The sequence below is a fragment of the Pipistrellus hanaki genome (assembly GCF_964339955.1).
Source record: "Pipistrellus hanaki genome assembly, chromosome: 10".
NCBI lineage: Eukaryota > Metazoa > Chordata > Mammalia > Chiroptera > Vespertilionidae > Pipistrellus > Pipistrellus hanaki.
In genome coordinates, this window is record NC_140512.1 from 7,333,418 (window position 1) to 7,346,939 (window position 13,522).

The 13,522-nt window shown below is 47.7% G+C and overlaps 1 protein-coding gene across 4 annotated transcripts in view; it reads right to left on the reverse strand.

Moving 5' to 3' along the window:
* The window catches only part of JAZF1 (JAZF zinc finger 1), a 283,712-nt gene extending 275,743 nt beyond the window's left edge, over window positions 1-7,969 (reverse strand). For 2 of the 4 annotated variants that reach the window (XM_084896408.1, XM_084896407.1), the window contains exon 1: window positions 7,242-7,969. In XM_084896408.1, the coding sequence (XP_084752534.1) occupies window positions 7,242-7,356 (115 nt within the window). In that variant the 5' untranslated portion in view covers window positions 7,357-7,969. The remainder of the gene's footprint in view (window positions 1-7,241) is intronic. The other 2 variants (XR_014796087.1, XM_084896406.1) reach the window with 2 other exon arrangements.
* Between the last annotated feature and the right edge of the window lie 5,553 nt (window positions 7,970-13,522).

A 13,522-nucleotide genomic window follows, 5' to 3' on the forward strand; every position in this document is an offset into this window, starting at 1 on the left:
TAAAAGAGTGTCCAGATCTTGTCCCTACAAGGAGGTCTGTCTCAGGAGAAGGTCACTCTTACAGCCTAGCAGACAGTAAGCAGGGCTTCCTTTGGGAAGCCAGTATGGGTGGCGAGGCCAGGCCACTCTGGCCATGAGGAAACCACCACAGCCGGTGCTGGACAGAGAGTCTGCAGTTAGTGACTCCAGAAGAGTCACGGACACCTGCCAACATGGAAACAGAGCCATTGGGAAGACTTCATCCTTAAAGCGCACATCCATCAGTCTGGTCTCTGCTTGCAGCTGGCCTTTAAAAAAAAATAGGTGAAAACTAATGCAACATTCGAGGGCTTACTGCAAGCAGAAAATATACATTTTTAAACTTTAGATTTAGCCTATTAAATACTAAAATGAAAGGCATTTTTTCAAAACAAATATACTGACATTCGCCATTTCTGATTTTCAGATTTTAAATAAACATTTTCTATTTAACACATTAACCGGTCAATATGAAACAAATCGATTATTCCATCATGAAATAAAATGTATTATCTGCAACCCAGCAAGTATTTCTTCCATGGTGCCTGTGACAGGTCTGTACTGTCCAGATCTGCCAGAGGTAAGGAGGGGGCAGGAGAGAAATACAAAGGCATGTCAAGTATAGTTCTGTCTTCTGAGCCAAAGCTGGATAAAAGGATTTTTAATATATATATATATATTTTATTGATTTCAGAGAACAAGGGAGAGGGAGAGAGACAGAAACATTAATGTTGAGAGGAAATCATCGATCAGCTGCCTCCTACTGGGGATCGAGCTCACAACCCGGACATGTGTCCTTATTGGGAATTGAACCGTGACCTTCTGGTTCATAGGTTGATGTTCAACCACTGAGCACTACCGGCCAGTCAAAAGGGAGGATTTTTTAAAAAATATATTTTTTATTGTTTTTTTTACAGAGAGGAAGAGAGAGGGATAGAGAGTTAGAAACATCAATGAGAGAGAATCATCGATCAGCTGCCTCTTGCACACCCCGCACTGGGGATGTGCCTGAAACCAAGGTACATGCCCTTGACCAGAGTTGAACCTGGGACCTTTCAGTCCGCAGGCCGACGCTCTATCCACTGAGCCAAACCAGTTTCGGCAAAAGGGAAGATTTTTAAGGGGGTCAATAGCAGTGTCCTTTTGGACCTCAGTCTAGAATACAAGGCCTCTGGCTTCCAAACAGTCCTAGGAAAGCCCCTCTCTTCAGATGTCACAGCCTGCTCCGGCCTGGAGGCTTCTTCACGGCCATCAAAGGAAGAACGCGGTTTTCTGAATACAGCTGCCAGTTTGCATTTCCAGAATTGCCAAGATGGGAAGTGTCTCCAGCATATACTATATGTACTCTACAGGAAGCCATTTTCCAGAGAATACGGAAGGCTTTTGTCAACCCAGTCTGTTGCAGGCAGCAGGGTTTTCTGTCTGTATATTTCATCACACATCAGAAGACACATACAAAGGAAAATAATCAGAAGCTACTTGTGAAACTTATGAGACCGGATGTTCACAAGCAATGTTTCATACATGGTGAGCTGAGTGGTTACAGGTGAGATGTGGGCACAAGAAAAAACTACTGAAGATGGTGCTTTGGAGAATGTCATGCAGTTTTAGATTTGGATCCTCCATCCCCTAATGTATATGTGTGCACAAGTGTGTGTATACGGGCATGCACACACACACACACGCCCACACACACACATATACACACTTAAAACTTCCCTGGCTCTGTACTGACAACCTTCTTGTGAACCACGGGAGGAAGAGGGCATCTTGCCGCCAAGCCACAGGGTGCAGACAGAGAGCAGGGCAGACAGTGACAAGCCTTTCATTCATTCATTTTTTCATTCACTCATTCCTTCTCTGGGCACAGTCCCACAGGAAATGACCTCGTGGGACTGTGCCCAGAGGCCCAAGGCACAGTGTCTCTTTTCAGTCCTGGGTTTTTTCAAATAAACAGGCCACAGGAAAGGCCATGTTGGAAGCCACTGGCCTTGACACCACTTTCCAGTCCACACGGGCAAAAGCCGCTGCCAGCATCTGAAGTACCTCTGGCCACACAGAAGAGAAAGTGGCCAGAGGCCGCAACCCAACGCTGGGCTGCCGAAGCGTCTCCTGCACAGTACACTATTCTCATTCTTTCTTGGGAAAGGCCAGATAAGTTTACATAGCTGTAAGATGTCCCAAACGGTATCACAAGTAGGTGGACACACCCACATTCTGGTAACCTCTAATGTAGACATGCACAGAAGGATTCCAAACGTACTCATTTAGTAATACGCAAAACGTCAAAAAAAAAAAAAAATTGGGTGTTGATAATTTAATATTGCAGATGAGAATTTTGCACTTATTAGCTCACTTCTCATCAGCCACTCCATGGGTTAGGCGCTGTTCTCATCCGCATTATACAGAGAAGGAAACTGAGGCACAGTGTATTTAAGCCATTTGCCCACAGTCAAACAGCTAACAAGTGGCAGCGATGTGTATTCAAACCCATAGGAGCTTGGTTCACTCTGCTGCCTCCTAGATGATCCTCAAGAGCTGTTCCTTTCCGAAGGAGGAAACACACAGTTCCATTGTGTCTGGAAGGGGATTAGGGATCGCACCATCTTACCTACTTGACAATATGACAGGCACAGCTCTGCGTACCTATCTGAAATTCAAATTCCAGCTCACACTTACCAGCCAAGGCAAGCTATATAACCTTTCTGTGCCTCAGTTTGCTCACCTAAAAAGTAGCGATGATAAGGGCCACATTGTATGCCTACGTATTTAGTATATCATGATGCCTCTCAGAGAAGATAATGCAAATGTTCACTAAACTATCCCTGGAGCCAAATTCTACACTATCGATAGAAACTACCTTATTTTGCTTTCCAGAGACTTTTATCTTTATTAATTACATGGCTTATAAATCTATCCTATGAAATGAAGCAGCAGGAGTTTTACCTGAGATGTGGAGATGAAGAAACTAACAGGTAGAAACCTGCTGACATTCGGGGTCAAGCATTGCCAAGTCATAGCTACTGTAAGCCACTATTAGGCAATAATACTCCTATTGAGGCCTCTACAGGAAACCCCGAGTCAACAACCGCAATGCTGAGGCTCCTAACAGCTGGGCAGTTTCAAATGACCTGCTAGTTTAGTACCATCACAAGAATAACCGAATTGGGCCAGATTCTGTGTTTCAGTTTAAAAGGTGTGTCCTGCCCCAGGGCCTTTGCACTCTCTGTTTCCTCTGCCTGGAACTCGATGTTCCCTGCATGGCCTCATGGCTAACTCCCTCATTTCTGTCAAGGTTTTTGCTCACCTATCAGCTTCTCAGTGAGGCCTATCCTGGCCAATCAATTCCAACACCACCTCCTCCTAATCCATTTCAGCCCATTCTAATCTTTCCCTTTTCCATACCACCTTCCAACATATTATATAATTTACTTCTTATGCTGATAGCTTGTTGTCTATCTTCCACCAGCAGAACATAAAATCCCCAAAGGATGGCATCTTTGTTCACCAAAAAACACCAAATGACTAGAATTGTGCCTGGTACAAAACAGGTACTCGATAGATATTATTACACAAGTAAATTCAATATGCATAGGCACTTTTACAAATGTACCAAATAATCACATCTGGTAAGAATGATTGACTGGCTGTCTCTCTGAGGCCAAAAGACAGAGATTTTAAAGCACCGGGATGCATACGTGGAGAAGCAGGCATTTCATGTTCTGTGACATGACCTTCAGGGCTAAATTTAGTGCTCTTGCTGTTTCTGTGATTCCTGGTTACCAATTTAACTTCACCTATCTAGGATATGCATGTCAAGAATGTTTTTGGTGTTTTTTTGTTTGTTTGTTTGTTTGTTTTTACATACTCAAGTATCTACTCATAGATAAGAAGCAAGCACATCCTGATCAGCGTTCCCTTCTTCAGGAAACAGAGCCAGGCGTGGGTAAGTGGACAGCAAGGCTGAAGCAGAAACACTGCACAGTGACAGGCCTTTGGGGTTTCCAGGCAATATATATTGGGGGAGGGTTTCACTGGGCCACTCGGGCTGCACAGAAAGATAGGTGCTCCTGTGCTAGCAGCGATGGCACTCAAAGGAGAAAAGAGGAACACAGGTGCAGCACTCTTCCAGGAGGAAGGAAGAGAGCTAACACAGAGGCTGGTGAAAAATCATACTTCCCTTGGCTCTACAGCCCCAGGTCCTTGTTCCTTATGGGTACGGGGAAATAATGTAAAACAAGAGCTAAGTGTACATGTGTAAGGTAGAAGAGACAGCTACACTCAACTTAATGCACTGAATCTGTACTAAACAATATAGTTATAGTGAAAACTATGGGCCTTGTACACTAAAGGCCTTGAAAAATCTGTCAAGCAAGACACATGCCATAGTTCCATAAACCTTCATTTCATTGCTGCTTAGGATTTTGACTAGTGGCTACAAGGTCCCCAAGATGGAAATGCCACCTAACCATATCTCTAATACTCTTATGATTGCTAAACAGCAAGCTCCCTAAAAACAAATTAAAGATAACATTAATATATATATCTTAGCCATCTTTTCACACATCTTTCTAATGTGGCCACTGGACAACATGGACATGAAATCAGTACGGCAATCATTAAAAACAACCATATAACCATCTCTAAAAATTTAGACTGAACCACAAGCAATAAATACCACTTCACAATAGATCTTCCACCAAATACTTTGTCTGATATATGTTTACTCATGTCTCTTCATCAAAAGCAAAGTTATTTGACACTGCCTATAAACAAGGATTTTTAAATTACAGAGTCAGGTTATTTTTATTCTTTCTTTCTGCATATGGAGCTGGTGTTTGAAAGTAAGAGGCCTCTCCTCAGTGGACGGAGATAATAAGAGGGTCTCCTCACCCTGGGGATTTTCACTGTTTGTTCATTTTAACATTTACTTTCCATAAAGTTTGCCAACTTCACACTACTTCCAAAGTATAGTAATTGTTAGCCTTGCTACACAGTTCTCCTAAATCATAGCTATTGTTATAAACTTAATTTTTTCAATATTTTCACTAAGAGAAAAACACTGGCCTTTTGAAAATGGTCATTACTTAAAAGCTGAGTTTAAGAAAATTGATTATGGAACCCTTAACCCTCTTTAAAAATGTTTGCACAATCGTAAAGACAGTTTCTGCAAACTTAAAAAGCTCTTGTGATTCACCAATAATTAGTTTCAAATCATCTACAAATATGTTAGAGTTAATCCTCCTTGAGGATTAACTGTAACACATTTTAATAAATTTATACTTTCTAGTACACAGGCAATGTGGAAAAGTTATTTTAAATTAACTAGCTGAACCTGAAATAACTGTTAATCAGAGTGAATGAGCTATGCAATGACAGCCTTCCCTAGATGAGAAGACACTATTGATTTGCTTATATAATATATATTTACTTTACTTATTTACAGTTATTTCTTCCTATTTATTATTGAAGGTACGGAAAGAAACTCGAACTAACAAATTTCTATTGGAACTGTGCATTACGGATGTTTTAGTATTATTTTAAGCTACACATCATGAAAAATCTGATTTATCCTTTAAGCAACTTCAGTCATGACTATTCAATCATGAAATGAATCAGCAAACTTGAACACTCCATTCAACTGCTTTTAAGACAACCAAAACTTGCCTAGCTCTTCAGTCATACCTTTATCAGAGGGGGTGGCAGAAGCTATGAAATGGATGTTTAACGCTAGGTATGTCGTTTCATAAACGTGGTCAATTACTCATCAGGATTATCTTTTGAATGGCATTCTGTAGACATTCTGAATGACTTTTTTTTTTTAAACCATTCATCCCATTCTAAACAAGCATTGATGCTTCACAAGCACCCACTATGTGCTAATAGAAGGCATTGGTCTAAGTAAAGGGGCTTAAATCGGCCTTATGTTATTAGTGCCTAAGTACACTGCAGTCCTGGTTTATTCTCTCAACTTTGTAGAAACCTGAGCGGCATCCACGTGGCTGAATCCAGACCATTCATTTGGGAATGACTTTCTGGGGCAATTTACAGGTCCTTTGGATTGGGCGGCCCTGCTGGGCCATCACCTTCACCTTCCAGCCTACACAGGACAACTCGTGGGCGCTGGCCACACCTTCCGCAGGTGGCTGGATCGCCTGAGCCAGATGCACCCACCCATCACCCCTCCCTGCAGCTCCGGATCGCAGTGTGCAAATGTGTGCAAGGACTTCTCCGGATTAAAGGACTTGTTGAGAGGCCCCGGGGCCCTGAGCAGGACCGGAAAGCGGCCGCCCGCGAGGGCCCCCTCCCCGGCGGTCCCCGCGGCCCCCACGCCCGGGGCGCCGCGCAGGCCGCCGCCGTGGATCCCGGGCGCGGCGGGCGCACTCGGGCCTAGCTGCATCTGAAAGGCAAATCGCGGAGCCCGGGAGCGTTTAAATGCCCGGCCGCGGGCCCGGGGGACCGCTCTGCAGCCGCCGCAGGGCCTCCGGGCGGCCGGGCCCCGGGGCGCTGGGCGCGGCCGCGGGGGCACCCGGGACCTCAGCCCGCAGCCCCGCGGCCGCCCGGGCCGGGCAGGGCGGGCACCGGGTCCCGGCGCCCCGTCCCCGGCTCCTCCGGCGGGGCCCCGGCTCGGCCCCCTCCGCCGCACCACACCTAGCAACGGGCGCTGACAGGACGCAGCGGCGGCGGCGGGAGGAGGAAGCGGAATGGCTGCCGCGGCGGAGCCACCCCCACCCCGCTCCCACCTCCCCGCTGCAGCCGCCGCAGCGCTGACAGCTCGCGCCCGGCGGAAGCGGCGGACGCCCGCCCCGGGCCCCGACCCCCGGCCGCCCCGACCCCCGGCCGCCCCGACCCCCGGCCGCTCCGACCCCCGGCCGCCCCGACCCCCGGCCAACTAACTCCGCGCCGCAGCCCAGCCCCGCGCCGCCCCGGCCCCGCCGCATCCCCGGCGCCCGCCCCCGCTCCCCCGCGGGCGCCCTCCCCACCCTCCGCAGCCGGCGCCGCGCCCCCGGCCCCCCAGCCGGCCCCCCGCCGGGCCGGGCACCCCGGGGCGCCCTCCCCGCCCCCACCCCGCTCCCCGCCCCCAGGCACCTCGCGCCTCCGGACCCGCCGCCCCCACGCCCGGTCCCCGCCCGCCGCCCGCCTCCCCCGGGCCACCCCGGGCCACCCGGCTTCTCCCCGCAGGAGTTTCCCGGCCCCGGCGCCGCCGCCCGCCCGGCCGTTACCGATGTGGTTGTCCTCGATGTGCTCGATGAGGTCGGCCAGGGTGGGGAAGTGCAGCCCGCAGCTCCCGAAGCGGCAGGTATTGGAGAAGAAGGAGGCGGCGGCGATGCCTGTCATGGTGCTACATGGAGAGCCCCCCGGTGTCGGCTCTGCAGCGCCGGCCGGCCGGGCGGGCGGCGGAGGGAGGGAGGGAGGGCGGCAGGGAGGGGTGGAGAGAGGAGGGGCTGGGAGAGGCGGGGAGAGGGGCGCGGAGAGGACGGGACGGAGGGAGAGGGGGCGATGCGATGGAGGGAGCGTGAGGACGGACTGGAAGGCGGAGGGGAGGCGGCGGCGGCGGCGGCGGGAGCGGCGGCGGCGGGCGCGGCGGGGGAGGGGGGAGGCCACCGCCGCCGGGAGGAGGGACCAGGGCGCCGGCAACAGCTGTGCGGCCCCAACCTCTGCTCCTGCACCGAGGCCTCACCTGGGAGCGCCTGCCATCAACTTTTATCTCCCTGGGCCTGCTCTTCGCAGTTGGCGATAGGTGCAATCTGTCTGCAGCCTCCTTGGCCATGTCTATTGCATTCTCAGTATATGCTAGTACACATCTAGCAATTACACATGCAGCCAGCCGTGGGAACTCGGGGAGTTACCCAGGCCCCTCTCCAGGACATCCGCTTGCACCTGGCCACCTGTCTAGGTGTGACACTGACATTCACAGGGGACCCGGGAAAGGTAATTGTGTGCACCTTACTATCTAAACCTTCTTAAAAAAAAAAAAGTCCATATTCTCTGGAGGTTTGTACTAACTAATTGATTTTAATGAAGTTTCCCACTAGGCCAGAAGAAAATCTTAGCTTTATTTAAATTTCAAAGTAGAGTGCTTGATTGCCAAGTGCATTTATTAGCGTGTGTTTTACATATGTACCACGTGTGTTATATAACCTGCTGCTTTTTGGGAAAACAAAAACGACAATGATTTTATTCCTTCCCAGATTACAGACTCCCACTGCCCTGCCTCAGATCTGGGAATTAACCCATCTGTCTTCCTGGGAGCAAACTGTTAGAAGAGAAATGACAGTGCATTGGTTAAGGCTAGAAGGTCAAGGGACATATTAACTCTTCATCTAGAAGAGAAGGGAGTCCCCAGTCAATCAAGATGGCACTGTCCTGTAAGCATTCCAACCAGAATGTTGACCACTTAAGCACTGAATTAAATTTGGTAGCTTCCCTGAAAACAAGCATTATCCCCACCCCCACCCCAGTTTCACACATATTTTTGCCTGATAAGTGCGTGTTCCTCTACAGCATTTTTCTAAGTGCCTAAGGAATATTACATTATGAAGAGCTTATGATCCAATAGTGCCTTTTTAAATTAATGCAGGTATATCAAAATTAGCATTTTTTCCTTTGGACAAATTTCACTTGCCCTCTGGTGCAGTTATTTAGAGAAATAGTATTCCCCTCTCCATAAACTATACTCAGCTATAGTGTTATCCTATCTAATAAAAGAGTAATATGCAAATTAACAATAACTCTGCTATATCCACAAGCCACGCCCAAAAGCCAATCAGAAGCGAATATGCAAACAAGCCCAACCAAGATGGCTACGGCCACAGAGAGCAGGAGGAAGGCTTGGGTTTCCCAGACAATGGGGGAAGCCAAGCTTTCTGCCTGCCCTTGTCGGCCTAGGCCTCTACTCAAGGCTACAAAGTTTCAATGATAGAAAATACTTAAATCCAAACAGAAATGGCAGCAGCCATGGAGCTGGGAAGAGCAGGAGGCTAGGGCTGCCTCCGGCAATGGAGAAAGCCAAGCTTTCTGCACACTCTGGCTGGCCTAGGCCTCCATTTAAGGCTACAAAGTTTCAATTATAGAAGATACATAAATCCCAACAGAAATGGCTGCTGCCACAGAGCAAGCAGAAGGCTTGGCTCCACTCCAGGCTACAATGTTTTAATTGTAGAAGATAAATAGACCCCAGATACCAGGGCCTCCACTTGGGTTGCCAGGGGGCATGGCCGGCCTGCAAACCACCACAGGCTCATTGCCCAAGGGAACCCCCACCCTGATCTGAGACACCCTTCAGGGTAAACCAGCTGGCCCCCACCTGTGCACCAGGCCTCTAGTCTATCTAATAAAAGAATAGTATGCAGATTAAACATTACTCCAACACACAAGATGGCTGCCCCCATGTGGTCAAAGATCCTGCCCTATATGAACACAAGATGGCCACCACAAGATGGCCATCAGGGGAGAGCAGTTGGGGGTAATCAAGCCTGCAGAGGAGGGCACTTAGGGGTGTCCAAGCTGGCAGAGCAGGGAAGTTGGGGGCAACCAGGCCTGCAGGGGAGGGCAGTTGGGGGCAAACAGTCTGGCAGGGGAGCAGTTAGGCATCAATCAGGCTGGCAGGGGTGTGGTTAGGAGGTGATCAGGCTGGCAGGCAGAAGCAGTTGGGGGCAATCAGGAAGGCAGGCAGGTAAGCAGTTGGGAGCCAGCAGTCCTGGATTGTGAGAGGGATGTCTGACTGCCCGTTTAGGCCCGATCCCAGTGGGCAGTTGGACATCTCTCAAGGGGTCCTAGATTGGAGAAGGTGCAAGCTGGGCTGAGGAACACCCCTTGCCCCTGTGCACAAATTTCATGCACTGAGCCTCTAGTTTCCAATAATAGGATTGTTAAGGCTTTTCATTTGTGTATTTAGAGTAAAAGCACAGCAAAGTTGTGCAGCAACAATTGTTGGGTGTGATGAATTCCCTCATCCATGACATTCTCTCTTCTTTCTCCTTTCTTCTGTTTCCTAGCTCACAAGGTAACAAACTTATGCTGAGATGAGAGTTGGGTTGGGTGAGGCTAGGGAAGTTGTGTTGAAGTTCAGTCTGGTGCCAAGAATGGTTTCCTGGGCCCACTGGGGGTGGGGACAGGGCCCCAGTGGGGCTGATAATCAGCCAAGGACCAGGTTGGCAGGAGCCTGGAACTAGGGCCAAACAAAGGTCTAAAGTGCAGGGGTGAGAATTCTAGATCTTGAATTAGAATCCTGGCAGCTGTGCAGTGCATTCAGTTGCCCACTCTGGGAAGGCCTTCAGCTAAGAGCAGACAGATATATGGCAGACACACCAAACCAAAACAAGACAAGGAAAGAAAATGCAAAGGCTTCAGCCATACAGGTACCGGAACAGCTTCCCCCTAGAGATGTGTCAGGCACCCCACCATGCATTCTCCAGAGCTTGGAGAAGTAGCAGCTCTGTCCTCTGGAGGAAAGACTCAATGGGGAATTAACTCCAGAGAAAGTGTGGAGAGGAACAGAGGTAGTTCAAGAGAGAGCTCAGAGATGAAAAGTGCAAGAAATGTGTAGGTGGAAGATGAATGAACTAAGGAGACTGGGTTGCACAAACAGGTAAGTTTCTACTAATGACTATCAGTTTCAGTATTCCTAAGATTAAATCTTGATTGGTCAAATTTAATAAATAGATTTTGATAATAATAAGTCAAAATAACATAAATATTTATATTTTAAAATAAAAAATTTTTTTCTTTATCTTCCAGTGTTTCCCAAAGTGTGGTACGTGTACCCCCAGGGGTACGGGAAGAGTTTGGTGGGGGTACGCGTTGCACCAGAGTTTGGTGGGGATATGCACTGCACCGTGCTTAGCTGCGCCTAATTCTACGTTCTCATGAGTACGAGGGGTACTCAGCGTTACAAAAATTATAGAAGGGGTTCACATATGTCAAAAGTTTAGGAAACACTGTCAATTACTAAATTTTTGAGTCTTTTTTGCATGAAATAACCCACTTTATGAATTCTTCATTTATGAACTAAAGCTTTACTTATCTGACATTCTGATAATATTATATTTTTAATTGCTCACAGTCGAGGCATTTCTGGTCTTTATATTCGGTACAAAGTCATGGGCTTTAAGATCTGGAAGATACTCTGGCCATCAGACCCACTGGTTTTGTAGATGAGGTAAGGATGTGGTAAACTGAGGCCAGACGCCTGGAATGAGTTCTCGCCAGGCACACGCAGACTGTTTCCTGTCTATGTTCATAGTGCACTCAATAAGGCAGCAATAGACAAAAAAAGGTCAGAGTAACCACAGGCAAACTTAAAAAAAAATGCTTTACAATGGCATGCTTACCATTATACTGGTATACTAGACATGTTTGTTTCAACAGTGTTCCTTCAGATAAAGTCAACACTAGATTATAAAAGCATAGAACAAACCCTTCAACCTATTATGTCCAAGAGAAAGTGATGGCTGATATACCTCTGTGCTTTCAAAAAAAACATTTGACTACCCAATTTGGGTAGTAAAGATACTTCAAAAGAATGGGACAGTGAGAGAACTGAGGGGTCAGAAGGACATAATAGCAGCTGTGGACTAGAAACCATTTGCCTTTCCCCACAGCACTGTGCCTCCCAGTGTGTTGGCCTACACAAAATATGGACACACTATAGTGGCCCCATAGCTTCGTACATAGATAGCATTACAAATGATCTGGTATCCAATAGCGGTTTCCCCAAACCCAGCATGGCCATTACTCAAATTCTAGGTGCCACGAAGGTCTAAATCCATTAGCCTAATGGAGCCAATCGAAGCCGCCAAAGGGTTCTGTTTCATACAGTTGTCTGGCCTCCACATATAGCATTCTGTTAATCTAGGGATACACTGATAATCAAAACCATGCACTTCCTGTGCCCTGTGTGGACATCTGTTAATACTACAAGAGGACGTGTATGAACATTGGATTCTATTTTGAATTTAACTCTCCATACTGCCTTCCACTCGGGGTTTTCTGGGTCATTCTGCAGGTCCCTCTTAAGGGATCTTTCAGGTGTTCCAGGAGGAAACAGGATCTTAGGCAGCTTGAGGCATTTTTTTTTTTTTTTTTTTTTTTTTACCACCACCACTGTGTAGACTGAGCAGATCATAAACCCAGGTCTTCTTCAGCCCTTGCCAGCCTCTGACCATTTATAAGAAGCTTTGACACTCCCCAGCTCTTGAAGACTCAGGCGGCCCCTTCTGCCAACAGCAACCTTTGCCTCAATGGGATGCTTTCTTTAGGCCCCACCACCTTCCAAGGAGGACAGTGTCTACTCCAGGTTTTCTTGTTTAATATTTATGCAACCAAGTCTTAAGCTCTTTGTATTGATTTTATCCAAGCTCAGAAACGAATCAGCTTTATCTGCTCTTCTTTCTCACTTTGGGCCTCCCGTCTCATTCTTCCTAGAATTAAGGGTTAGCCTTAGAAAGAGTAACAGGGGTTCTCTCTCTGATGCCACCAGTGACCAACCCTCAGGGGCATTACCCCTTTGCTCCCCATCTGGCAATTTCTGCCTTGTTGGCTATATACATAGTTATGACATTGCATTTCCAGTTCCTTGCAGGATTTCTTCAGAACTAGATTAATGAAATACCCAGCCAATGACTACAATTCTAACTGAACATCACAGGCCTACCCTCCTACTACAGTCTGCCACACTGCTGCCCGAAGATAGCTACAACCCCAACCTGATGGAATAAGGCCAGCCCGGCCTCCAGTTTAAATAAGGGCATAAGAACAGACAAGCCATCAGTGTTTCACTGGTTCCTTTTACATGATTGAACATCTATGCAAGGCTCCTGGTGCAACACTGTAGAAGGTGTTACTTATACAGGTAACTGCATTAACAGTGACCCCAGGACTTGTATAACCCTGCAGTTCTGACCCAAGGGATACACAATGAATAAGACAAAACAGTCTCTCCTCATATGAGGGAGCAGCTGATGCTTTGCAGGGCACTCCTGAATCGGTCCTCAATGCCTGCCAGTATGGCTTCGTGGACTCCATGTACTGTTTTTATCCTCTTGGCTGCTCTGGTGTCTGCCATTTCCCTCCTGCATTAGGTTATCAGCTTTGGCTATAATGGAGTCAGCAAGGCACTAATACTTAAAACCAACTGCACAACCTTTCTGCCCAGAAATGTGTCTCTTCACACACCTCCCCCCCGCCCCCTATCTTTTTGAAGTTTCACCAGCTCCCACTATTACAATCCTTTTCTCTGGGACTCAGACAAGTGTCAATGGAGACTGGGCTGGAGGACCAAGTTGGGAACATTGCTCCCTGGTGTCATCTCCCCTGCTAGAATCCCTCAGCATAAACCTTCACCATCAGAATAGACTTCCCATTCAATGACCATCATAATGGGATCTCTGCAGAAACCTCCCAGCCCTACTTCCTTCAGTCCCTCAGTAGCCTGACATTTCAAATGGATCTAATTCCTTTGGTTTTCGAAATGCACTCATTGTACACACACAGGCCACCTCGC